This window comes from Rattus rattus, chromosome 16, assembly GCF_011064425.1.
Source record: "Rattus rattus isolate New Zealand chromosome 16, Rrattus_CSIRO_v1, whole genome shotgun sequence".
In the NCBI taxonomy this organism is placed as follows: Eukaryota; Metazoa; Chordata; class Mammalia; order Rodentia; family Muridae; genus Rattus; species Rattus rattus.
The window spans coordinates 29828738-29856693 of record NC_046169.1 but is presented as its reverse complement, the minus strand read 5'-3'; the positions used below and the strand labels follow the sequence as shown (position 1 = coordinate 29856693).

At 52.4% G+C, this 27956-nt stretch overlaps 1 protein-coding gene across 1 annotated transcript; it reads right to left on the bottom strand.

The window, feature by feature from the left end:
- Nucleotides 1-11: 11 nt before the first annotated feature.
- Vps37b (VPS37B subunit of ESCRT-I) lies at nt 12-27861 on the bottom strand. Its single transcript, XM_032887275.1, has 4 exons — nt 27698-27861; nt 6147-6318; nt 2976-3058; nt 12-2128 (listed from the first exon to the last, which is right to left on the bottom strand). Exons 1-4 carry the CDS (start codon nt 27806-27808, stop codon nt 1637-1639), a joined length of 858 nt encoding a protein of 285 aa, XP_032743166.1. The 5' UTR covers nt 27809-27861; the 3' UTR covers nt 12-1636.
- Between the last annotated feature and the right edge of the window lie 95 nt (nt 27862-27956).

Genomic DNA, 27956 nt, shown 5'->3' with positions numbered 1-27956 from the left:
ATGCAACAAACTGAAATTAATAATTCTCAATTTATTAAGAGGTCTACACCTTTACAGCCACGGTGCCAGCTCTGGCCTGGCAAGGCCTGCCTGGCGGCCCCTTTCCTATATCCACCTGGAGCTCCCATGTGGCTGCAGCCCAGGACTGGGCAGTGGGCGTTCCTGGTGGCAGCTGGTGGCAGAGGTATTGAGGTGGCACATACAGCTTTGTCTCTACAGAATAGTTCCAGTAGGGTACAGAGTCCAAATCCGTGATGAGGAATATAGGATGACTTGGGGACAAAGGCTGATGGTCCTGCTGGTGGCCCGGCTGGAACAGGCTCTAACCAGCGCTGCCTTGACTGTTGCCCTGGGCTGCAGCCAGCTGGCAGGGTGGAGGGGGTTCTGAGTTCTACCAACAGTGGCAGCCCTCTTCGCAGAACAGGTGTGGGACTGCCCCTCCCCGGCTGGGCCCTGGGAACTCTGCACATGGGGCACCTGCAGATGAGGTCCCAGAGAGGACGGAGCGGCTGCCGCCAATCCTGTGGGGTGGGCCTTCCCCAAACCCATTCCGTGCCTTGGCCGACACCTGCAGCACAGCCAGCTGCCTAAGTCATCCTGGTTGGGGGAGGAGGGACCCTTTCTGACCTGTCACAAAGTGATGCGGCCTGCTAGGCCCCGCCTAACGGCTCTGTAGGGCAGCTGTGGCTGGCACGCTGCAGGCATCTGAGCCCGGGCACCAGGTGAAGCTAAGGCACAGCACGGCCACGGACGGACGTGACCATGCACTGCTCGCCTGACAGGAAGCGGCACTCAATAAATCTGCATTTTTAACCAACTCAAAACAGTCTGTCTGCGTTTTTAAAAAAGTTTCCCTGAATGGTCTTGAGAGTGTCAAAAAAGTTTTCTTTTGAAATATAAAACAGGAAAATTACAAGTGTAGTAAAAACACTGAGTATTTTTTTCACAGAAACCGTCATGCGGCTTGACGGTGTGAGGGGAGGGCTGAGGGCTGTACTGTGCAAAGTCCAGCTCACACTGGCCTCACCCCCAGGGCCACAGCTCTCCTGGCCTCTGCACACAGCAGCCAAGTGCAAATTCTGCCTGTGGCTTGGAACCATGAGAGCATCCAGCTTGGCGGGAACACGAGGTCACTGTGATGCCCTGCCCTGCACAGACTCAATGAACAGCATAGCTGCCCAGCATGGCCTGGGCACCGGCACACGCTCCGACTGGCCGCTGTAGACCAGCCTTTACTAGTGCCACAGCAGCTGGTGGGCCAAGACTTGAAAATAAAACAGACATAATTAATCATGCTTATTAAATAAAGCTGCAACAGGAGGGCCATGATTCTAAATTGGAGGGGGGAGGTTTATCTTTCCAAATGCACGAGTCCATCAACAACACTAGACACTCAGAAATCACACCCAGAACACAGACCGATGTGATGCTGACTGGCCTGGTACAAACAGAGCTCCCTTGGTGCACAAAACCGGCTCTCTATTACTTACCACGGACCTACAGTTCTAAAGTCAGACGGACACACTGGCCCAGGGCATCCAAGCCCTTGGCCCAGAAGCTGAACCTCACGGCCTGTGTGTGCAGAGCTCGGCACGGCAGGCAGAGGATGTCTTGCAGGAAGAGCAGGCCCCTGAGCTCACTGCAGGATGAAGCCTGGCTGGTGAGGAGCCATCCGTGGAGGGGGTCTCTGGGGCAGGGCCGGTGGGTACGGCGACACCAGCTGTGTGGAGAATCCTTGCTGAGAGGGGAGGCCCACTCTGGGAGGCAGAGGTGGGCACTGTAATCCTGGGTACGCAGAAGCCTGTCCTGAGCCCATGGCAGCAGTGAACGGGGTGGCTACGTGTCCTGCAGGCACCGGGGGTGGAGGTGGGGGGATGCGCCGAGGCACAACAGAAGGGAGCCCAGTGGCCTCCAGAGGCGGGTAGGGAAGGGCGGTGGCAGGTGACGGCTCGGGCACCCGGGGTGGAAGCGGGACCCCGGCTTGTGGGAGTCTCTGTCCCTTCAGCACCAGCTCCTGGAGCTTCTCCACTTTGACCCGTCGTATGTGTGCCAGCTTCCGCTTGCTCTGGTAGACATCAATAAAGGCATCGAGAGGAAGCTCTCCGTCCAGAAACTTCTCTGCCATGTTCTACGAGAGGCAGGGGAACCAGGTTACAAGGCAGGCCAACTGTTGGGAAGAAGGCTCCCCTCACAGTCCAGGCAAAGGGAAAGATGCTCTCGGCCCCCTCTAGTACCCTTCTCCTGGGAACACTTCTTGGTGCCTGTCTGCTGCCACGGGCTCAGAGCTCCTGACCTGTGTGCCTGGGCCTGGGTGATGCCGTCAGGAGCCATCACCAAGCAGAGCCACAGGAAGACAAGGCAGGTGGGTCCACTGCTGGCTCTACTCTGCAGAACCATGACAGACAGTCATGCCTTACGACAGGTCCTGCACAGCCAGCTCGCTCCCGAGAGATGGCCACTGCCCTGGCTCTGCCCTCTAGTTTCCACCTGGCTGCAACCCGACCAATGACTCACCCTGGACAGAGTACGCAGCCGAGAACCCTCCTTGTGGCTATCAGGACCCACCAACTAACAGGTTAGTCAGACAGGCACAGCCAGACCTGGCAATTTGCTAAGGCATACGGTTGACCCTGATTCATTTCCTCCCCTCACAGGGCTCCAGCCCTGTATTCAGCCAACCACGGGTGGAAGCTGCTTCATGACCACAGCAGATGCCTTAGACACTAGCACCCAGGGGGGTGGCATTAGTTCGGAGCAGCATGTACACCCAGGCCAGCGCAGAACCGCTGGACCCCCACCTAGCGTGTTCCCTAGCCAGGGGCCAAGGTGCCCACTTGCATCCAGCCAGACCCGTGTGTCTTGGCAGTGGCACCAGTGGGCTGTGGAGTTGTGGGGCCCCATGTCCTGGAGGATAAGGACTGAACAGTGACTTAAGAGTCCAGACATTCGGAGACCACGGAGCTGTCTAGCCTTACCTCAGTGTCTTCCTCAATCTTGGCCCCTTCTGCTTGAAGAAGCGCTAACAGCGTCTCCAAGGAAGCGCTGTTAGATTGTTTATCTGGAAAAAGTAAAAATACGACGGCATGAGGTGGTTCGTCCTACCAGATGCCTTCCGGTCTTCTTGTTGGAGAAAGTTTCCAGCAAGAAGGGCAACAGGGACGGGCTTACCAGGAAAGTAAAGCTTTACACAGAGGAGCAGAAGGGGCAAGTTGTAGGAGGCAGAGCACGCCAGCACCCGACAGAGCTGGCCGCTTCCCCTATGTGGCCCCAACACTGCAATCACGCAGCCTTTCCCAGCACTCAGGGCCGAGCGGGGCTTCACACGTGCATGGCGGGTGGTCTGCAGCGGAGTTCTGTCCACAACCCGCTGCCCCGTTCTTACATTGTACACGATCTCACGGAATGGCCGGGTGGCCTGAACCTTGCAACCCACCTCCTGTGGCTGCACCTGCGGGCCTGCCACCATTCAACAGGGCATTTCCTACTTTTTCTCTCAACCACTTCCCCTTATCACGCCCTAGTTTTTGAGTGATAACTTAATCTAGCACACACACCTGAAGCCTTAGGGTCTTAGAGGGGCTGGAGAGAAAGCTCAGAGGTTAAGAGTACTTCCTGAGGGGTTGGGGATTTAGCTCAGTGGTAGAGCGCTTGCGTAGGAAGCGCAAGGCCCTGGGTTCGGTCCCCAGCTCTGAAAAAAAGAACCAAAAAAAAAAAAAGAGTACTTCCTGCCCTTCCAGAGGACCTGGGTTCAGTTCCTAGCACAGACACCTACCTAACAGCAAATAAACAAAACACCATGTGAATAAAACTCCAGTCACATCCCACCAGGTCAGGCTGGATAAGACATTCCCAGAGGCTCCATCTTGCCCACTCCCCTTCAAGGCTGGCCTTTACAGCATGGGTGACTGGCTTTACATGCCTGGCTCTCCCTGCCAGCCTCTTTCCCTCAGCATCTGTCTCCCCGCTGTGGTGGTACAGATGGATCTGAGATTTCTTTTCAAAGCTGCCATTCCGCCCCAGTCCCACTCTGCAGATGGATACTTAGATTATTCTTCAACTTAACCATTGTAACACAAACAAACCAACAATGTTTGCATTTATCTTTTCCTCGACACTGCGTCTCCTCAGGTACATGCCCCGGTGTCCCTGAGTCACTGGATGTACCCTGTGCGTTACAGGACCTGGCCAAGAAGCTCCTCCAAGGTGGTGTCCAAGTCTTTCTCGTTTTTCTTACAGTCTGGGTGGGTGTCCGCAACTGTGCTGATGTTACAGGGACCAAGAGGACTGGGGCAAACAGCAGCTGTAAACCTCCCAGGAGAAGGCGCTTTGGGGTATTTTGTTTTTTCTTTTTTAGTTTTTGAGACAGGGTCTCTCCACGGAACTATGGCTGGCCTGGAATTTACTCTGTAGACCAGGCTGCCTAGAAATCAAGAGATTCCCAGGCTGCCTGGTGAGGGCTGGGATTAAAGGTGTGTGCCACCACACCAGGTGTTCTGATGTGTGTGTTCCTGCGAGTAAGTGCCGGTGCCAGCAGGGAATACCAGATCCAGCCGGTTGTAGGCTGCTTGTGTGGGAGCTGAAAACAAAACCTGGGGCTTCTAGGGGAGCAGCAAGTACTCTACCCCAAGCCATCCCCCAGTCCAGACAGTGTGTCCTTTTCTGGTTGTTTTTTTGAGACGGGGTCTTTCTTGTAGCCCTGGTTGTCCTGCCCCTCTATGTAGACCAGGTTGGCCTCGAACTCATGATCTACTACCTGCCAAGCGCCGGGCGCCAGCACACTTGACTCCCACTCGTTTTTAATTTATGTACATTGGTATTTTGCTTGCGTGGATGTCTGCGTGAGGGTTGTGAGCTGCCGTGTGGGGGCTGGGAACTGATCTTGATTCTCCAGAAGACCAGATGGTGCCCTTAATCACTGACCCGTCTCTCCAGGCCCACAGGTCGGTTGGTCTGTCAGTTTATGTGTCTGTGTGTCTGTCTGCTTCTTAATCTAAATGTTCCATCAACACCCTCAACTCTGGGCGTGCTGCTTTACACCTGCAATCCCGGCACTCAGGAGGCAGAGGCAGGAAGGTCATCTGTAGCTATAAAATAAGTTCAAGCCCGACCAGGGTTGACATACACACTAACACACACACACCTCACACTAACAGTCCCCCACACCACACAAACACACACACAGACACACACTAACACACACACATCACACAAACACACACACACCACACAAACACACACACAGACACACACTAACACACACAGACACATACACCACACTAACACACATACAAACACACACACACCACACATACCCCCCACACCACACTAACACACACACACACCACACGAACGCACACAGACACACACACACCACACTAACACAGAGGCACCCCCCCACACTAACACACACATACACCACACTAACACACACATCCCACACACACTTAACACACACACAGCACACCACGAACTCTCCCAACACACTCACAATGCACTACACACACCCCCAAACCCCACATACACTTTCACAGATATACCACACACATCATACACTTACCTATGTCACACGTTCCCCCCCCCCACATAGACTACACACACCATAGTCACACACATACAACACACATTCACCCACACCCACACACACACAAAAGATACTCCTATCTTTTAGAAAGACGAGGTGAGCTGGGACATTTCTGCACGATGTTCTAGTGAGAAGGCCCTCCCACCCCTCACATCGACAGCAGACGCGCACCGCAGTGTCAGCTGACTACCCTCGTTCAGAAGATTTCTTCTGTGCTCCCTGAAGCAGATGGAGTCTTGGATTTAGAAAGTGGTTTCTTCCCTAAACCAGCAGTGTGACCCATACACACACCACAGCTTGTCATGGCAGTCACTATTGTGACCCGGAAGGTTTTCCTATCATTTTCTTGGTAGGGCATCCCTGAACTTGCTTAGCTCAACTCTTTCAGTTAAGACAGGGCTTCTCTGTATACCCCTGGCTGTCCTGACTATGCAGACTACGCTGGCCTCGTATTAAGAGATCCCTCTGCCTCGGCCTCCCCAGTACTGGGAGTAAAGGCTTTCTCCACCACCACTCAGCCTCCCTTCAAACGCTTTAATCTCAAAGATCACCCAAAAAAAGTTACCTAGTTTGGTCTTCTTTATCTGATAGGCCTCAAAGAGAACCTGGAGTTCCTGGTATTTTTGGGTCAGGCGCGCCTTCTGAGCATCCAGTTGGGGCTGGTACAAAAGGTTTCCCTCGGCCAGGCTCCGGTTGCTAGCCAGCGTCATCTCTTTGTTATGCTGAACAGCCTGCGTCTGCAAGAAACACAGGCTGGTGAGACCCCGGCTGGTGTGCTGGTTCCCAGGCAAGTTCTGCATGGGGGAACGCAGAAGGCCATGCCCCTCCCTGGTCTCCCAGATGGCCCACACGCTGGGCTGACAGGCTAAGCAGAGACTCCTGCCCCTCCCCTTCTTGTGAGCACTCCCCCATTCACAAAGGATGAGGCCCGATTCCCTCCCGATGGTGACACACGTGGATGCACTGGGACTTGAGTTCTGCACAGCTGCAAACATCTGTGAACGCACAGGGCTGGACTGCGCAGAGTGAGCTCTGTCGCTGCAGAGGAAATCGCAGCCCCGCTTATCAGAGGGTGCTCCGCCGTCCGGCAGGATGCCAGTGTGCGCTCCATGGTCAGCCTCAGATCAAAAGAGCCCAGCGGGGGCCCAGAGAGAGAGTTATGTTTACAGTGACCGCTTCTCCCATCCTTTCTCACGCCCACTAGCTCTCCCGCATGGTGCCATTAGCAAAGCTGACCCAAAGGCAGAGGGGCTGGCTGTGGCGGACAATGGTTCCACTGGACCTTCGAGGGGGAGGTCGGGGTCGTGAATGGGACAAAGCTTGGCCACGTGTGTTCAAAGAGAAAAACAAGAACATTTGCCTTCTGGTTCCCTATTTCCCCACTCGTGACAACTTCCCCTACATGGCCGGCCCACCATTACCTCCATCTCTGGGTTGTAAGTTCAACCCTCCCCCAAGGCGGCAGACTGCACCTCCAGTGGCTCTTTGACCCTGCCCAGCCATCCATTTTCCCTTTAATATTTTTCTGCTGCCCCGCCCAGGCTATTTTTTGCTATGACTTCCTTCCTCTCTGTATTCTGTATATAGTCCTCTGCTCCCCCACCGCCCACCATGCCCTAGACGGTGCTCCCAGCATCCACACACATGGGACGCACACAGCAGAGACCAGGGGAACCCCCAGAGAAAAAGAAAAGCCCTGGATATTGGGGACCCCACCACGCCAGAGGCACTTGTTTAGCAGATACACAAGGCCCTAAAGACCACACTCAGCCGAAACCAACCATCGGGGACCTCAGTCACAAAGCCACTCAAACCTCCGGCTCAACACTGTAAAACAACAGCCAGACGCATGCCCAGGGCTGGTGGCGCGGAGACACTTTCATTTCTCTCCTCGGCTGGTGGCACGGAGACACTTTCATTTCTCTCTGCTGCTTAAGCAAGCGGGGAGGCCGGATGAACTCTAAGGGGGATCCTGGGAGGCAGGTAGGGCTCTGAGGCCCATCTCTCCAGAGCCACCCTGAACTCTTTGTGGGCTTCGTGGACCAATGGCCTAATGGCTGCACAAGTCTTTCCTGCCATTGTTAAGCCTCTGGCAGGTCTTAGGAAACTAAACGTGGAGAGATCATTTGACCCAGGAACTGTACTTGTGAGCATTCTTCCAGAGAAACAAGATCTGCTCTGCACACATGGCACCCCCTGCACTTAAATTTCCCATGGATTTGTTCAAAATCATCTAAAACTTGAAGTGACCCGCGTATCCTTCACAAGAACAGTACAGCTATGACGAATCCATGCCATGGAATTAAACGGGAGAGCATGATTCACACAGCAAGCAACTTGAATAAAACCCCAGAGAATCACGGGGTGTGAGAAAGGCCAACCCTGAGGGGCCACATATCCGATTCCACGCATGCAGTAGTCTCAGGTATCCAGATGGAGAGAACGAGGTTTGGGTTGGGGCAGGGAGGGGCTGTGAATGGACATCTAATTGGGGGTGGAGCCTCTGTTCTACAATCCTGTCGGGATCAGGGATCAGTCTGTGCCTTGCTGGAATGTAGGGTTAGGACTTCCCCAGATCCCACCACTGGCGGGGTGAAAGGACACGGGCGTCATGTCTATGCCTAACGTCTGTTCCATGCTATGCCTAAATCAAGCTTGGTCAGGACAAACTAACCGCTGTGCCTTACAAGTGGCGGGGCCGTGATCAAGGCCAAGGTCAGGACCAGGACCTGGCTCCTGCTGCTCCTCACCGGTCACCTTTTTGTTTGTTTCCAGACAGATCCTCACTGTGTAGGCCAGGCTGGCCACAAACTCACAATCCATCCGCCTCAACCTTCCAAGTACTGAGATTAAAGCACCACGAACCACCACATTCAGGCTTGTAAATGTCAATACTGGAACTGTAATTCTTGTTCCATACCACTGACCGAAAGCCAGTCTTCCAGGCCTAAGGTAGGCAGAGAAAACTCACAAGTACAGGAACTCTCGAGTGGAGCCATGTCCTCCACTCTCTCTGTAGGGCCACACTTGCCCCGTCCCCACTAGCTACTGTGGAGCTGGACCACCTCACACTCTTACTCTGAGCCCCCCCCGCCCCATTGCTCTCCACTCTCAACAGTAAGAAATGTCTCTTCTTGCTCACCGTCTGGCAAATCCCATCAAAACCCAAGCTACTATTGGATCGTGCTCGGCACAACAGGCCCTAGCACATAGGGACCACTCGGTGAAATCTGTTCCACCTACGCACACCCTCCCCCTCAGAGAACAAACCAGAAACCATCTGAGACCGATTCTCAACCAAAGAACAGGGCTGGGGCTCCAGGGTGCTTGTCGATCACACGCAAGGCTCTGGGCTTCACCTACATCAGAAGACAATGCAGAGGGTAACAAAATATGGACTAAGGGGGAAGTGCGCTGTTGTCAAGGAACACAGGGTATTATGCTGCAGAATTCTGTGCACTCACTGGGCTCTCGAAGAATGTCACTTGAGTCTAAGCCTATCTGAGGGCATGTGGGGTCACACTCTGCGGGTAGTTTCCAAAGCAGAATGTCCCCAGGCGTTCTTAGTAGAAGCAACACAGTAACCCCATGGTCCTGAGGTGGGCATGGGAAAGGTGACATTCAAGCACTTGTCTCACCACTGTTAAAGGCAGGCTCACAGCAGCTGCGGCTACCCATCAGCTACCCATCAGCTAGCCTTCAGAATGCAGCCCATCAGAATACAGCGGCTACCCGTCAGCTAGCCTTCAGAATGCAGCCCCTCAGAATACAGCGGCTACCCGTCAGCTAGCCTTCAGAATGCAGCCCATCAGAATACAGCGGCTACCCATCAGCTAGCCTTCAGAATGCAGCCCATCAGAATACAGCCGCAAGCCGTCAGAATGCTCTTTAAAGGGGGTGCTGAAAAAAAGCCCGGTGCCTGTGAGCTGGGCCACAGCTTAGTAGCAGAGCACCTCCCTAACATGCATGAGGTTCTGGGCACCCCTCCCTCCCCAAATCCAGACCAACCAGCTACTAGCCAACTGTCTGGAGGTGGCCCAGGCAAGGACTTTTCCCACAAACTCTCAGGGGATTCCAGCATGCAGCTAAACTGAGACACACCACTTTAGCTTCTCTATAAAACGCAATACAAAAATATCTTGTTCCCACGGGGTACAGTCAGGACCACTTGCCCTACATAGCACAAAGTCCTGGAAGAAAACATAGGGACGCCTGTGCTAAGAACCAGGGATGGGACTCGTAAAGCCAAAGCCACCCACCAATAAAAGAAACCAAGCAAACTCCCGATGATGACAGCCGGGCTGTTAAACTGGTAATATTTTTTATATACCCTTTGGGCCAGCAGAGGTATTTTATAGGAACAAATGACAAGTCCTAAATGGCCACCCAGAGAACACCCCCAACCTCCAGGAGGACAATGGCAGCAAGGACAAGGGTCGGGAATGCCGCGGGCTGACGGGCCTTCTGTTCTTAGCTTCTGTAACTTAGGCAGGGAAGGGGACAGAGGAAGCTTGGCAGGGTCACTGGCCCAGCAGAGGATCTGAGAACGCAGAGGGAAGTTCACTTTAGCAAACGTCAGGCTTGAAAGGAATCCAAACGTCCACAGCCTTGTCCCTGTGAGGCGAGGGCACACGTGAGAACTGAGCGGTGGCCAGACCCTGGATCTTTTCTCACGGTCCATCTTTTTTTTTTAAACCATAGAGCAATCTTTTCAGGAAATAATTTCTCTGTGGTGAAGAGTCATTTCTGTAAACGCTCTGGGTTTCACTTCAGCTTCCTTTCCCTATTACGAAGACAGAGCGGTGCGTGACACATTTATCAGGCCCCATTTGCATGGCTATTCCTGTGAGTCTAATGAAGGCTGACTAGGACATCTGCCCAGTTAGTTAACATGGTCACCCTGGACTGGTGGGATCAGCTCACTTTCAAACTTTCTTCTTTCAGCTTCCGCTTGATTTTTTTTTTTTAAATCACTCGATTCATTTTAACAGTCATATAATTCTACAGAGAAAAAAGTTATTTCCTTATGCTAAAACCCACACCTCTCTGATGTTAATACAAACACCACCCTGGGCGAACGCCCTGGGAAAATAAAACACCTCTCTTTAAAAATGGGGGTGGGAGTAGGGGCTGGAGAGGACCTGAGTTCAGATCCCCAGTGCCCATGTAAAAGGCAGATGTAGTCACATGACTTTAACTCCAGTGCTGGGGTGAGAGGCAGGCAGACCCCGGGGCTCGCGAGCCTGCCACGCCAGCTGAGGGGTGAGCTCTGCATTCAGAAAGACATTGTCTCAAAGATAAGGTGGAGATGGAGAATGGGAGACCCCGGCGTTGGCCTCTGACCTCCATCAGTGCTCACCCCACAACCCTGTTTGAAATGGGGCAGAGATGAGGAGACCTGCGAGCCAGTAAACCCAGCAAGGAAGGGAACAGACGTAAGCTCCCTCTGCCCGGGCAACATTTCGAGACGGGGACTCCCTGCCCTGCAGGCTAGGGCCAGGTCAAAGGCTTGGACTTCCAGTGGACACCATCCAAACCACTACTTCTCCAACGCGAAATTCTGACCCAAGCTGGCCAGAGCCTGGCTCCCTTGTCTGTAATTATAAGGCTGTCTTCTACATGCAGGCGGGTCTGTCTTTTGCATAGAAGACTACGACTTCTGGCCGTCCCTGGCTCCTCTGTACCCAAGAGATGCTCCTAACTACAGGAGGAAATCTGGACAAATGAACAGAAATGTTGTCTGTCTGTCTGTCTGTCTCTCCCTCCCTCTCTCCTGTCCTTCCAGACAAGGTTTCTCTGTGTAGTCCTGGAACTCACTCTGGAGACCAGACTGCCCTGGAACTCAGATCCGCCTGCCCCTGCCTCCGGAGTCCTGGGATTAAAGGCCCGTGCCACCATGGCCCAGCCGGAGATCCTCAACAGTACTGGGAGCCTGTATCACATGATGTGACTCCAGTGAGTACTGGGATCCGGCTGAGTCACCTGAAGGGTACAGCCTGGTTACCTCACCGTTCTCTGCAGGCCTAGCATATGCACTAGGTGAACAATCTTGCTTTATCTAACAAGTAAACATGCTATTGGGCAATAAGAAGTCCTCTACGTGGCATATATGATACTTGTCACCAGATTGGTTCATGTGACTCCTGGGTCCCTACTGTCCGGTCCACACCTCTACCAAGCGTGGCAATGGCTCTGAGCTGCCTTTATCTGAACAGCCCCGCCCTGCTCACTGTTCTCGGCCACCTCTTGTACTGACATAATCCCCAGGTTGGAGGAGTGTGGCCACAAGGGAGCTGGTCACAGCTAGAAGTGAAAGAGGGGCCAGAGCAGGCCATGCTGGACTCCCAGCTCCTGGAGTGTGACACACACATTCTGAGGCCACTGTACTACCAGTCCTGAGCCCGCTAGCACAGTGCCAGCCAGCATCTTCCACTGTCCTTGAGGTCCGCCCTCGCTCCTGCTCTGTTCCTTGAAGCCAACTGAACGATGCCGAGGACCCCTCTTCCTTTTCTCGTCCTATGACTCAACAACGTGGACCAAAGGTGGAAGAAGGTAAAATGGAGTCAGAGCAGTCAACTAGGCCCTCTCCGCCATGCTGTCCTTCCTCTCACGTCTGTCACCAGAGAGGAATCCCTCCATCCAGCGAGCCCGTTTGGCCAGAAGCCTGCAGATAACCTCTGCAGCTTTCCCAAGCAGTGGGGCCATCTCTCACCCTTCTCACCTCTTAAGGCCGGGTGCCGTACACCTTGTGTGATCCCAGCACTCCAGATACAGGCGGAGAGCTGCAAGTTCGAGACCAGCCAGAGCTACAGAGCCAGACCCAGTCTCAGAGCAACGAAGCTTAGTGAAATCTCAGAACCGCAGTCCTCGGCCACGGCCTGTGCTCACTGTTCAGCGTCTTGGGACCGCAGAGTATTTGACTGTCTAAAGTAGTTTTGGCAGCACTGTGGACTGACGCTCTGCCCCACCACCCAGCAGGCGGTGACTGCCTGACATCCAGGTTTGCCACAGCACTGAGCACAGCACTAAATAAAGGGAGAAGGATAAGACTGTGACAACGGTTGATGAGACGCCTCAGACAGGAGGTGGCTTGGTGAACGCCCTGCGGCTATATTCAACTCTTCCCCACTTACCAGGCTCAACGCTCAACTGCTCAACGCGGAATTATCAGACAGCCCCTGAGGCCACTGTAATTCACCCATTCATTAAAAAAAAAAAAAAAAAAAAAAAAAGGAAGAAGCAGCTTTACGGGGTCCCTGCCCTAGACAAAGAACTGGGCAAATAAAGACTGCTAGGGGAGAAAGAAACTGCCTCCCACCGGAGGCAACCCTTACTGGTTGTCTAACACGAAACAGTCAGCCTCGAAACCTACACACACAAAACAGACGTGCATACAGATATGTGTTTGCAACAGTAACCAAAGAAAAAGATCAACTTGAGGAGGGGGGAGCACTGGAAGGATTGGAGGTGGCCGGGGCGGGGGGGGGCTGGAGAGAGAAAAAGGAAGAGAAAGCGTGTAATTCTATTTTAATTAAAAGCATAATTTTAAAAATTTTATTTATTTATTTCATGTATGTGAGTACACTGTGGCTGTCTTCAGACACACCAGAAGAGGGCATCGGATCCCATTACAGATGGTTGTGAGCCACCATGTGGTTGCTGGGAATTGAACTCAGGACCTCTGGAAGAGCAGTCAAGCGCTCTTAACCGCTGAGCCACCTCTCCAGCCCTAAAATTGTATTTTTAAAAAACCACAAGCGATTTCTCATCCTGGTCAGTCACAACATGCTCTGACACAGTAACCGGTCACTCATTCATTAGTTCAGTCCTCCATTCCCACAGGAAGCACACCTAAGAGCCCGACAATGACCTGGAAGCAGCCCAGACCGCCAGCGTCTCGGGGTCAAGATCATCTCTGTGCATAAGGTTCTGCAGGTTGGGCCATGCGTTCTGTCACTAGCGGTGTGGCCTGCGCACACACAGCACAGTGTCTGAGAGAATCAAGCTGATGTGACCATAAAGACTTAGGGAGCTGCTGGAGCGACTAGACACTTCACTGCGGCCCCCATCTTCCCACCCCAGTATGTACTGGCATCTGGTTGGGTTCTCTGCCCCGCTGTAACAATCAGTGCTGGAGGTTTTTCCTGAGCGTCTGCTCCGTGGCTCTGCTAAGGAACGAATGGAGACAACAGTTCACCACCATATACTTCCAACGACCACCTAGAATCCACTCCCACTGTGTCTGTCTGTTGTTTTTCCCACTCACAAGGTACCACACGTAGCCCTGTCCCAGGTTCTTGTCAACATTTTAAACACCCTTTCTTTATGTAAAGAGGGCTGGCATGGAACAGAGCCTTGCCCTTGCTGGAGGCCATCACCCCGAGTCACCCCGAAACCTTTACTTTTAAAGTATTTAAAAGCGGCATATCCTATCATTCAGTCCTAAAAACTTGGTGGGCGAACCCCGTAACCTGACCGCAATGGCAGGATCACTCTCTGCAGCCCACACTTTCAAGCTTTCCGCCTCATTTGATCCCCGGACACAGAGTGCACACAGGAACGGCATGGTATTGGCTTCCCTCCCCTTCACCTTCTTAAAGACAACTTTGGAACAGGCATGGTGGCTCCTACCTATGATCCCGGGACTCTGAGGTTGAGGCAGGAGGACTGATGGAAGTCTGAGGTCAGCCTGGGCTACAGTGAGGCTCCTTCTGACGCAAAAGACCAGAAAAACGAACAAACAACAGCAACAACAAGGCAGCCGAACACAATCAACCCCTGGAGGAGAGGCTAGAGTCTGCCGAGTGAGTATGACGCTCTCCACTGTCCAATCACTGAGGTCATTGTCCACTGACCACATCGTCATTGACCTTTGCCACTTCAGATAAATGTGAAGCTCTCTGAAACACGGTGGAGACGGACGGGCCTCGGGCTTTTATTCCACTGCCATTCACAGCAAAGGGCTGAGACTGCACTGGGACCCTGGATACTGTCGGCTTGCAGACCACGCTACAGGGAAAGCACTGGCTTGTGTCCGCTCAGCAGGTTCAACGCAACTTCTTTTACCCACTCATCTCGGTGCGAGTCACCGCAGACACAGGCTTTGCGCCGCGGGTCTCTTTGTGACTGTGTACATCCACGTGTCTGTATGTGCCTGAGTACTGGCGGGTCTCTGTGACTGTGTACATCCACGTGTCTGTATGTGCCTGAGTACTGGCGTAGGAGCCACACACAGCTGGGCCAGCCAAACCCAGGTCTCCTGCAGGACTTGTGTTGGCTCTCAGCTACTGAATCATCTCTCCAGCCCTGGTGCGTGTGTGTGTGTGTGTGTGTGTGTGTGTGTGTGTGTGTGTGTGCACACATGTGTACGAGTGACACAGACAACTTAAGGCAGTTGGTTCTCTCCGTCCACCATCAGACTCAGGTGATTGTAAGAAGGTTGGAGACATCACCTTTACCCTTTGGGCCATCTTGCCGGCCCTGTGGTTATTGGAAAGCAAATTCACCTTCCATTCAAAAAGAGTTAACCAATGGCAAAAGTGAGTTCCCAACCGACTTCCGGTTTTCAGGAGGCCTGTGATCCAGGCCGACAATCCCCCTGCCCCCAGACCCCACACAGGTCCGCTGCAGCCATCCAAGGCTGCTGTCTTCAATTCCGCTCTCCCTCCACTTTTACGAAGAGGAATCTAGCCATTGCAGTCAGACTGCTTAGCACAGTGACGGGGAAGGTATGCCGGTCCAGAAATACAGTGGAGAAGCTGCAGAACATTACGAAACTGGCCTAAAATACAACTGTCTCGGGGGCTGTGTGAAACCATCTCCAAGACTACGACCCACTCAGGAAGGAATTCACAAGCTGCTTAGCCAAAGCTCCACCCACTTGGCCGAGAAACAAAGGTTTCCTGGCTGTGCTGGCGCATGCCTTCAGTCTCAGCGCTCAGGAAGCAGAGGCAGTCGGATCTCTGAGTTCAAAGCCGGCCTGCTCTATAGAGTGAGTTTTGGTACAGTCAGAGCTAAAGAGAAATCTGTCTCAAAAAAACAAACACACAAAGGAACCAGCCAGTGAGTTCCAGTTTTTTTATTTGTTTGTTTTTTAAAGTAAAGATACCTTCTTGCTGGGATGGAAGCTACTTTCTCAGAAAGGAGCAGGTGGTGGCCTCTAAACTCGGTCCCATTGGCACAGAGCTGGCCACGCGGCTCAGGCCTGGGAGTGCCAACTCACAGGAAGATCAAGAGCTCGCAGAAACACAAGTGTGGAGGCTTGCGACCAGTCCGACCAGTCCCAGAGAAGAAATGATGTCAATTCTGGGACACACAGTTTGCCGGCGTCCTGGTCCTGTTAGGGCTTACTGTCTCCTAGAAGACTTACTTCCTAAAATTCAAATAAACTGATCAAGCCACAGAGACCATAAGAGAGCACTGGATCCCCTGCAACTGGGGTCAGAGACAGCTCTGAGCTGTCACGTGCGTGCTGAAAACGGAACTCAGGTCCTCTGCGGGAGAAAAGAGTGATGTTACCCACAGCCCTTATCGCTCTGCCCCCTCCACTTCAGTTTTACAGGCGGTCACATCAGGCACTGTGAGAGCAGTGCTCTGACTGGTCGGTCCAGCCCACACTGCACTCTCCAGCAAGGCTCTGGGGCTTTCCTAGTGACATTCTTTCTATTGGTGCTGTCTAAAGCTCACGGCTTGGCCTTCACAGAAGCAGCCCTCTTCCTTCCACTCACGGTACGCCAGCTGGAGGGTATTACATAATTTCTAAGCAAATAAACCCAGAATGAAGAGGTCTGAAAGCAAACACATTTGGCCCTTGATTAGCATGTGGCTAGGGAGCGGCAGAAAGGCAAGGTTCAGCATAAGGAGGGGTTGGGGCATCACACTGGTTATTTTGGGTTTTTTTTTTTTTTTGAGACAGGGTTTCTCTGCATAGCCCTGACTGTCCCAGAACTCACTCAGACCAAGCTGGCCTTGAGCTCACATAAATCCACCTGAGCCTGCCTCTGCCCCTTAAGTCCGGGAGTGTGTGTGTGTGTGCGTATGTGTGTCTGGAGTTTGCAAGTGTGTGTGTGTGTGTGTGTGTGTGTGTGTGTGTGTGTGTGTGTGTACTTACTTACTTTTAAATGATATGTCACTGCACAGCTGGTCTTAAACATCTGAGCTCAAATGCTCTTCCTGCATCAGCCTCCCAAGTATTGGGATGACAGGCACGTTACCATGCCTCGTTTAGTCTCTCGTAAAAGCTTTTAATGTTTGTGAGTGTGTATGTGTGCGAGTGCATGTGTGTGCATGTGCTGAACAGACAGAAATGCAAACGGATGGGGACATCACATTGGCACAAGCCATGCCATAATGGATATTCATGAGCTAGGACATACCCGTGGCCCGAGGATAACTTACGGGACTCAGTTCTCTGTTTCTACCACATGGGTTCTGGGGACCAAATTCAGGTTGCCGATGGCCGTTACGCATTGAGCAATCTCACTGGTGCCCAGTCACTTCTGTTAATGGCAAAGGGAGGCGGATGCAGAATTACTGGAATACTGAGTTCAGTGGAAAGATCTCGGTCTTCTGTGGTAATTTTAAAACTGAAGACTCCTCTCCCCTTGTCCGCATGCCCCCCCAAATTCAGCTTACCAAAGAGAATTCCTAAACCCCAACTTTTAAGTTTATTTTTCTCTTTTTTGGGGGGCAGATCTCCCATGCTGCCCAGAGTGGTCTCAAACTCATGGGTTCAAGTGACCCCCTTAACTCAGCCTCTCGCAATGGGAATGTGAGGGAGGCCACCGCGTGCCCCTGGACCTGGGCTTTCTTAGTGGTTTGTTTGAGGCCAACCACCAAAGCAGCCGAGGTGTCTTAGGCTCTCTTTCCTCTTACCCACGACTTCAAGACGTACGTGTGGGGGCGTCTTTCAGCTTGGTCTGTATGAAGTGCGATGGAAATCTGCCCCATCCCAATGGGCTCTGGGTTGTGTGTCTTCTGATGTTTCCTCCTTATCTTTAATACACATCTTCGCATGACCTTTCTAACCCCACTCCGACTTCAGTTTAACAAACTTTCTTTCACAACTTTCATTACTCTCACTTCGTTATAAAGGAGAAAAATCCTATTCTAATCAAGAAGGTTTTCTTGTAGTTAGAAAAGAAGAAAATGAGTCAAAAGAGAAACTATTGCTCTCTAGATAATTCTACTTAAGTTTCTTAACAAAACCCTAGCTATCTCATGCAGGGAACCAAATGCCTAAGCCGTCCAGATTCCTGATTTCCATCACTATAACAAAATACCGGAGTTAATCAGCTTAGAAAGAGGGGCTTTGTTTTGGCCCTCAGTTGTGTGTCTCTAGTCCCTAACAGGGCTTACCCTGCCGCCTCCGGCCTCTGGTGGGAGGACCAGATGGCAAAGGCAGGGAGCACAGTGGGAGGGAGGGGGGACACACAAGAAAAGTATTAGCAGGGCCAGGGTCCACAAGTGCCTTTGGTTCACACCCTCAATGACTGAAAGACAGGTCCCTCTACCCTAAGTCCATCACTGCGGTCCCAACACTAACCCACTGGGGGGAAAAAAAAAAAAGCAGTAAGGTCATTTAACAGAATTTATGGTGGATTACCTGAGTACTCAGAATTGAGGACAAAGACACAGATAAGATGTCAAGTAGACACTGAGAATCATGCTGTGGGGACCGGTGGTGTGGCTTGCCAACCCTGCCCATCTGAACTCAAATCCTGGGACCCACATGCTGAAAAAACAGACCGACTCCTGGGGTGGGTACCATCTCCTGGAACAGTCCATAAAATTCACAAGGCCTTCCGCCATGCCCCAGAACTCATCCTGGACACCCAACAACTACTGTGCTCCCACTGATACCCCAGGACCCCTTGGCGGCAGCAGCAGCAGCAGCAGCAGCAGCAGCAGCAGCAGCAGCAGCAGCAGCAGCAGCAGCAGCAGCAGCAGCAGATGGCAGATCCCACAGGAGGCCCCAGGCATGTACTATTCTAGAAAATCAGAATGCTGCACGCAGGTACACAGCCTCCAGAACTTTATCTCACACCTCCAACCCCTCAAGCCCCCACTCCACCCTGCCAGAAAGAAACCAAGCAGCTCCCCCACCCCTCAGCCCATTAACCACCCTTTTCCCAACGTCCATGGCTGGGAGCTGTGCAATGACCACGGAGAATTAAAATTCCAAGAATTAATGTCTGAGAAAATGTCTGTCAGCTCAAATGGCCTCACACTGCTGTGTTAACCGAAAGCCTTGTCTGCTCACCGTTTTATTACTGCCAGACACCACACTGGCTTATACCGGCTAGCTTATTTAATCCTTGGGATAACTACATACGATGCCTTCCTCCGGCTCCCACGTGCTAGGACCACAGAGCCTCGCACACTGGGTGTCTATCCAGCACTGGGGACTAAATGAATGCCATCTGAACTGCAGCTGCTTTTCCTTTAATGAGTAAAAAGTCTCAACTATGTCACCCTGGCTAGCCTTAACTCCTGCGCCTGCCGGAGCTCCCCACCGCTAGAGTAACGGGCAGATGACACGCGCCGGTTTTAGGATGCTATTGTTGATGCTACTGAGTCAACAGTGAGCAAGCTAGTATTTGGGAAACTTGCCCCAAACTTTCCCTGCACCCCAAATCTTGTCTGTCTCCCCACTTCCTCCCACATATGAGAGCTACGCCTTGTAGTCCTAGTGCTTCAGAGTCTGAGGCAGGGGAGCACCGGTTTGAGGCTAGCCTGGGCTACATAGCAAGATGCTATCATCATCCTGCTGTCACTAAAAAAGGAAAATACACACATAGATACATATGTTGACGTCCCAGTTTTTGTAGTTTTTAAAACTTACACTATCTTTTTTCTTGCTGAACACACACACACACACACACACACACACACACACACACACAGACACACACCCCACCACACACACACCACACCACACACAGACACACACGGATTTACTAGCTTTGCACTATATCCCTCTATAGCCTGCAGCAAACACACGACCAGTTCACTATGATTCCATCTGGGCAGTGAGACCCAGTGGCTCAGCTGGGAGGGAGTCCAGCCTCCGGCCCACTGCTACAGGCTCACTTCTATTTCTCAGCCTCCTAACTGATCTTCATGTTTCCCAATCTTATCCCCCCTCTATTTCGCCCCCCACACTCCCACACCAGAACCATCTACATAAATGTCAAGGGCAGCCAACCGCAGCACTCGCTGGCTTAAATCCGGTAGTGGCCCAGAGGATCAGGCCAAGCTCCTCACCCTGGTGGCCTCTAAGGCCATCTGGTGCTGCCTGCCTCGAGCATCGGCCTAGCACTGGCCCCTTAAGCATGTGAGTGTATCGCTGTGCCTGCGCTGCTCCAGAACCCTGCGGGAGGGGGTCTTTGTTCCCACAGTCCACCCCAGGCCCTGGAGCCCACACCTCAACCTCTGAATCCCAGCTGAGTCACTCTCTGCTCCAGGAAACACTGTGACCTTCTCCCAGGCCCCAAAGGCTTCCTGGGTCTCCCCTGACTGCAGTGTGCTGTGTTCCAGTCCTTGAAGCCTGTCTTGTGGATTTACTTGTGTATACCAGCACCATCCAAAAAGAGAAAAACCTGGGGCTCGGGGTCCAGTTTAGTGGTTGACTGTCTCACTTTGGCAAGGCACTGGGTTCTATCCCCCAGCCCCACGAAAAAGAAAAAGGGAGAAAGAAAAAGAAAGCTGTGGCTTTACAAGTTTCACATCCCCAGAGGGAGCAGGTTCTCCACAAGGTTGAGTAATGAACAGACCTCCTTGAACTCAGCTATGTGCACACGAAGGAAACCGGCTGTGGAACCACCGTGTCCCTTCACCATGCGGGGCACTGGGCTATGGACACGAACAAAACCTCGAGAGGCCATTCGCTAACCCTGGGAGATACCGGAAGCTTTGATTTGAAAGACGCATCTGGCTTAGCATGTCAACAGGACAGCAATCTGACTTCAATCGCTGGGACCTACAGGGAGGAGACCCAACTCCCACTAGGCTGTCCGAGGACATCCACACAGGCACACATGTAAATAAGATGAACAATTTTACATCAGGGGTTGTGGTGCATGCCTTTAACGTCGGCTTGGGAGGCAGGGGAAGGAATGTGAGTTTGAGGCCAGCCTGGTGTATACAGCATGCTCTGGGCCAAGTGAGTTTGCGAAGTGAGAGTTAGTCATGTACCCTAGAGACAAGAGACCCAAGTACATCACACATCACACCTCAAATTCCATTCTCCGTGAAGAAATCCGACAATGAGCTTTGCCTCTGCCTCTGTCCTGCTGGTAAGGAAAGCTCTTCCAAGTGACGGCCAGGAAGGAAACAGCCAAATACAACTCTGGTCTCAGCACGCTCTCGGCGCCAGTGGCTGCCTGGTCAACTGTCACCGAGTCTGCGGATAACCTTGTACTGTGTGCCCGGCACAAATCCCCATGGCAACGTCTACTCCAAATACTGCAGGAAGGGCCTCGTGAACAACACAGCTGGCCTTCCCTAGCTCGGGGCACAGCCACTGCAGATCAGGTGCAAACGGGTCACCCCAGGTTCCGCCTCAGGCCAGTCTGAACCGGGGCCACCCAATTCCTGGAACTTCTCCCAGTTATTTGATGGCACCTCTGACCACACACTAATTACCTGGTAGTCATGCAAACTTTATAGTCCCTTTGATTTCCAAGCACTGGGGAAGCTTGGCTGAAGTCTCAGCCTCACGCAGATGGTTCTGGAGGAGCCCCAGAGCCGCGCACTCTCGATCCTGTCTGGGAGGGACCCTGCTGGAGCCTCACATTCCAACAGGGTCTTATTTCTCCCTTTCCACCTACAGGCGCCCCTCTTCCGCACTCAATCCAGGCCACTCTTCGTCCACTGAAGCCAGGGCACTGCTCACATCATGCTGGCCGGTGTGGAAAACACACGTGTGACAAAATGAAGCCATGGGGCCACAGGAAGTGAACAGATTATAACATGAGTATCAAATGCCACAGGTGACACAGATGAAGAGGCTAAGGGACACGGATCATGTCTGTGACTGAGGGAGCTGGAGAACTCTCCGTTGAAGTTTATGCTTGGGTGACGGAAGGGGTAGTGAGTCCGGCTGGGCTCAGACCCTAGTCTCTTTCATGTTTTAGAGACGGTCTCTCACAATCGAGCCCAGTCTGGTCTCAAGTTTGTGACAGTCCAGCTGTTTCAATCTATCAGCTCAGAAAAGCTCTAAGAAACGTGTGTGTGTGTGTGTGTGTGTGTGTGTGTGTGTGTGTGTGTGTGTGTGTGGCCTCTGGGGACCACTCCCTCTGGGTTGCATAAAACCCTAAAAAGGTAGGCACCACCACCACTCTCTCTCTAAAGGATGAAAAAACTGAAGGGCACAGACTTTAAGTTACTTAAAGGCGGTGACCCAGTCACGTGACTCTTACCAATCATCTTCGTGAAGACTGTAGCATTACTGTTAAAAAAGAAAAACGGGCTGGGAATTTAGCTCAGTGGTAGAGCGCTTGCCTAGCAAGCGCAAGGCCCTGGGTTCGGTCCTCAGCTCCGGAAAAAAAAAAAAAAAAAAAAACAAAAAGGGAGAAAAACCGGGAGAGAAAAAAGAGAGGAAAGAAAAATATGGCAGGTGATGTTAAGATTCTGCTCTGTGGGGGTTGGGGATTTAGCTCAGTGGTAGAGCGCTTGCCTAGGAAGCGCAAGGCCCTGGGTTCGATCCCCAACTCCGGGGGAAAAAAAAAAAAAAAAAAGATTCTGCTCTGTGTATTTACAGGTTGTTATTAATGTTCCTAAGGGATGGATAGTACTGGGCTTTGTATGTTTAAGTGGGCAATTATATCTTACCAATTGGATCTAAAAAAAGAAAAAGAAAAACCAGGTGCGACAGTTCACACCTTTAATCCCAGCACTCAGGAGGCAAAAGGAGGAGGAGCTCTGAGTTTGAGGCCAGCCTGGTTTAGAGTCAGTTCCAGGACAGCCAGGGCTATGGAGTGAGACCCGACCGCCTAACCTCAACAAGTTCGAATTCTTGGCTTCTGAAAACCCAACTCCCACCAGCAATGATTCAGCCTGTGTGTTCCAAAGGAGTCCCGGGCTAGCGCTCCATGTCAATGAGCCATTATGACTGGAGCAGTGGCTGCAGTCACACACAAGTCACAGCCCAACAGGCCTCAAGGAAGCCGCTTCTTCCAGGGCGGAGCTCTTCGCTCTCCACAAAGCGCTGTCTTTTCAGGGTCCCTCCCCACAGTTCTGTGTGCGGGCACTTTGATTCCCACAGGAACAAAGCTGCAGAATTGGAATTCTCTGAGGCCGTTAGCCTGCAGACCAGCATTTCCATAGAAGACACACAGGGAGAAGTGACCCGAGCGCTCTGGTGTACTTGCCTAATCCCCCAAGCAACCGTTCCTTTTATGGGAGTGCCTTGCCAGTCAATGGGGTTCATGTGGCCAGATAAAGGTGCATTCCACTGCCAGGCAAAAATAAAGTAAGAAAGAAGGCCAGTAAGATGGTTTAAGTCAGTGGGTCTCAACCTTCCTAATGCTGCGACCACTTAACACGGAGTTCCCCATGTCGCTGTGACCTCCAACAATGAAGTTATTCTCACTGCTACTTCATAACTGTAACTCTGCTGTTGTGAACTGTAATGTAAATATCTGTGTTTTCCAATGGCTTACATGTAGCCCGTGGAAGGGCTGTTCAACCTCCAAAGGGTTGGAGACCCGCCGGTGGAGAACTGTTGGTTTAGGTGGTAAAGGCCCTTTGTTGCTCAAGCCTGAGTTCAATCCCTCCGCCCCACAGAGGAAGGAAGAACCTCCTCCTCAAAGTTGGTCTCAGAACCCCACTCCAGCATCAACACCCATGTGTACACAAAACAAACTCAGCCAGGCGTGGTGGTACAGGCAGGCCCTTTAATCCTAGCACGTGGGAGGCAGGGGCAGGGGCAGGGGCAGGGGCAGGGGCAGGGGCAGGGGCAGGGGCAGGGGCAGGGGCAGGGGCAGGGGCAGAGGCAGAGGCAGGTGGATCTACCTAGGCCAGACTGATCTACAAAATGAATTCCAGGGTAGTCAGAGCTATGCAGGGAGACCCTGGCCCAACCCCTGTGTCATCTTCCCATCCCTGTCCCAACCTCCCCACCCACCCACACCACCATTTTTTTCCCCAAAAAAAAAAAAAAAAAAAAAAAAAAAAGGCCCACTAATAGTGTCTGCATTTAGGGAGCAGTATACCAGACGGGAGACAGGAGAAGAGAAAACACACAGGGCCGGGGTGCACCCACATCATGCTAATGCCTGGAGCTGTGCTAAAACTCACACTCGGCAATTAAAATGGAGAAGACAATGCCCACAGCAGTTAAGCCCAACAGTGAAGGCCTTCAACAAGCCACACTTGACAGCAGCCACAAAATATCCCCTCCGGCTGTGAGAAGCCTCACCCTGTAATTTCAAACACTTCCTTCTGCCAGTTCAGAGAGAGAGAGAGAGAGAGAGAGAGAGAGAACGAGAATGAACGAGCATCGGGCTTCATTCCAGCTTATGAGAGGAGTCTGTGCTGTGAAAGGCCCACTCCACTCCCCAGTGTTTCCTGGGACCAATGAGTCACACGACCCCTCTGACTGTAGAAAGGTCAAATGTTTGAGGCTAATGGCAAGTCAAGATTTATCTTAAAATTTGAAAAACGAGACCCTATTCATCTGTTAGGGTGACATCGGCTAGTTCTTTCTTTTCCTAAAGATTTACTTATATACGAGTGCTCTATTTGCCGGTACGACTGCATGACAGAAGAAGGCATTGCATCCCATTATGGATGGTTGTGAGCCACCATGTGGGTGCTGGGAATTAGACTCAGGTCCTCTGGAAAAGCAGCCAGGGCTCTTAACCACTGAGCCATCTCTCCAGCTCTCATCCGCTATACACAGGGGCACACAGGGCAGCATGCATACCAGAGTATGCAGGCCAGAGGGAAACCTGGCGTTCCTTGCCTCCTTCAGGTCCAGGCCACCTTGTTTTCTGAGACAGGATCTCTGCAGCTCCCCCACTAGGCTAGACTGGCTGGCCAGTGCCCCAGGGAACCTCCTGTCTCCCTGTCCTGGGGGAGACAAGTGGATGACAATTGTGCATCACCATTCCTGGCTCTTTATGTGGGCTCTGAAGGTTGGACTGAGATCTTCACGCTTCCACAGCAGAAACCTTGCCAACCTTGCTACCGCTCAGGCTCCAGCAATTATTCTTCTTCATTGCTGAAACTAACCATGAACTGTGTTTGGTGTTTAAACTTCACCATCTCACCTAACCCTTATCAACTCTATGAAACATCACACCGCCCTTCCCGAGAGCTGTTCAGAGAGGTGCAGTAATCTGCCTACAGTCACACAGCACGAAAGCAGCCAAGTCCGCCCCGCAGTCTACCATTCCTAAGCCCCAAAGCTCCTTAATGCTTTCACACAATACCTCATTTGGTCAGGAGGGGATGGTTCAGGATGGTTCACAGAATCCTCTTCTCTTTCTTGAAACCATCCCAAAATAAACAAACGCACGACATGGCCAGGGGAGGGAAACTTTCACAACCAAAAAATAAAATAAAAACTGCTGTCAGAGCCCCACCCATTCCTTTAGAAAACACCACCCATAACTAGGACAACGGGTGTGCAGACCAGGTGTTTTGGTTTTTAAGTTGCTTCCCTGGTTTTATTTTTTTTCCTTCTTTCTTTCTATGTCTCTCTCTTTTTTTAATTGGATATTTTATTTACTTACATTTCAAATGATATCCCCTTTCCTGATTTCCTCTCTGGAAACCACCTATCCCATCCTCCCTCCCCCTCTTCTATGAGGGTACTCCCCACCCACCCACCCATCCACTCCCGTCTCCCCAGCCTGGCATTTGGCTACACTGGGGCATCGAGCCTTCCCAGGACCAAGGGCCTCTCCTCCCATTGATGCCTGACAATGCCATCCTCTGCTACATATGCGGCTGGAGCCATGGGTCCCTCCATGTGGACTCTGGTTGGTGGTTTACTCCCTGGGAGCCCTGAGGGGTCTGGTTGGTTGATACTGTTCTTCCTATAGGTTGCAAACCCCTTCAGCTCCTTCCGTCCTTTCTCTAACTCCTCCATTGGGGACCCTGTGCTCAGTCCAGTGGTTGGCTGTGAGCATCTGCTTCCCTTTTTAAAAGCTGGACACAGTCAGAGACAAAGTACTGCTAAGTAACTTCAGTAACACTATGAGGTCCCCTGTGCCCTTCTCTTCTTTGAATAATCTCCAGTTATAAGCCAGGGATGGAAGCATGCCCTTTAATCTCAGCACCCGGGGAGGCAGAACCAGGTGGACCTCCGTGCGTTCAAAGCCAACCTGGTCTACAGACTGAGTCCCAGGACAGCCACGGCCTCACAGAGGAACCCTGTCTCAAAAACAGAACAAAAACATCAACAGCAAACCGATCTCTAGGTTTCTAGGGGGAGGAGGGGGAGGTTGGAGTCACAGGCCATTTGACTCGCTCCCCACCGATCTCCGCTGAGCAAGAGTTTATGCTATTAAACGTTCCACTTACGGAGTTCCAGTGGCTGTTCTCACTGGAACTGAATAGTCACAGACAGCAGAGTGGCAGCTTGCAGGCAGGACCACATGCTGAGAAACACACCTATCATTTTATTATTAAGCTAGAAAGACACTCCGCACGCAGTCAACAAAACGTCTCTCAGAAACCGCCGCGAAGGCAAGCAAGGATTGTCCTTTCTTGTGCAAGGCACGGAATTCTCATTCAGTCAAGAGAGATGGAGTCTTTTTTTTTTTTTTTGGTCTCTTATTATTCTCTGAAAATGGACAGTGCCACATGGGGACCACAAACTGGGTAAATTGCATCTCAGGGCAACGGTCTATGTGCCAAGCTGCAAAGCCCGTGAATACAAGGGGTTGTATTAATGGAAACACTGATACCATCTTACTACAGTGGTCCCTCTGTGGCGGCAGACAATGATCTGCTGAGGGTTTTCCAGGGATTCTGAATGTACAACCTTCTTACAAGCCCCCTTGGAAGGGGGCCGGCCGGGTGCTGTACAATTCCTCTTCGGAAAGCAAACCAAAAAAAGCCCCCCTATACCAGCTTCTGGCAGGAGGCAAAGCAGGCTTAGAGAAGCTCAGACTTCCCAGACAAAGGAGGTAGTGAGTGGGCCACAGAGATCAGACAGCTCCCGATTCTAGCGTCAACGTCAGGACCAGTTGGGAGAGAAGGAAAAGGGGAAGTACTCAGGGCAGATCTGCAAGGGTGAAGTCAGTCGCTCCTCAAAGCAAACCACAGGCGAGGTGTGGAGGAAGATAACCAGAAACATGGGCGGGCGCATGCCTTCCAGAGGCTGGGCTGGCTTTGGACTATCGAGAAAGGGGGGGTCAGCAGTCAGCTCCCAGCCCCCTTTAACTCTGTTGCCAGAAGGAGCCCAGAGAGGTGGGCAAGACAGCCGTGGGGCAGAGCCAGCCATGCTAGAATTCCCTCAATCCTTTCTTTATACGAAGGCCAGGATGCTTGGGGAAAGGGATCCTCTTTCTACCCACAGACCGTTCACAGAACCAAAGGAAGGAACTCTTGAGTCAACTCTCCTAAAGCCACTTTCACGGGAAAGGGCCTTTTGGAGAGCCGGCATTCACTGGGCCCCTTCCCAACTCACCCTGGCTGTCTGTGATCCGGAGCCTCTGAACTTCGAGGACCCCTCTCAGAATCCCAACCGAGACTTAGCTACAGATCTCTGCTTCTCACAAGCCCATCTTTGAACGGTCCGACAACTCGAGCTAGTCCCCAGATCCGATCCGCTTTTACTGGCTTCAGTGCCCCTACGATTTTCCAACCATTCCCTTCAAAACCTTCCCAAAGCCATGCCTAATCTACCTGCTTCGGTCCCCTAGAGTCCTTAGGAGACTCAACGGCCGTCACCTCCGCCCTTACCCAGCCAATCTCAGCGCCTTCACTCCCTCTCCCGACCCCAGCCCCGGCCCCAAAGACCCCGTGTCTCGGTTCAAGGCTCCGATCCACGACTCAAACCGGCCTGGGGCCCTCGGTGCCCCCCGAATCTCGCGTCAGGGCCCCACTCTGGCTGCCAGCGCGCCGTCCAGCACCCCCTTTTCCCGGTCCCAAGACGCTCACCTCCTCCATCCCCCGCACCATGTCGCCGAGCTGGGCATCGTCCTCCAGCAGCTCGTGCAACTGCATCAGCGACAGCCCCGCGAAGCGCGCCTCGCTCACGGCGCCCGCCATCCCGCCACTCGGCCGCCGCCGCCGCCGCTCGGGCCGCCAAGCTCCGCCGACCGGAAGCGCCGCCCTCAGGCCCCACCCCTCGCGGGGGGGCACGTGACGCCAGCGCTGGGTGTGACGTCATCGGCGCGCGAAAGCACCGCCCAGAGCG

Bases quoted from the DNA above. Each gene is read 5' to 3' on its own strand.
- Vps37b (XM_032887275.1), bottom strand. From the start codon at position 27,808: ATGGCGGGCGCCGTGAGCGAGGCGCGCTTCGCGGGGCTGTCGCTGATG. The intron at 6,319-27,697 runs GTGAGCGTCTTG...TGTTTCTTGCAG, and splicing joins TGGTGCGGGGGATGGAGGAG to ACGCAGGCTGTTCAGCATAA. The intron at 2,129-2,975 runs GTAAGGCTAGAC...TGCCTCTCGTAG, and splicing joins AGATTGAGGAAGACACTGAG to AACATGGCAGAGAAGTTTCT.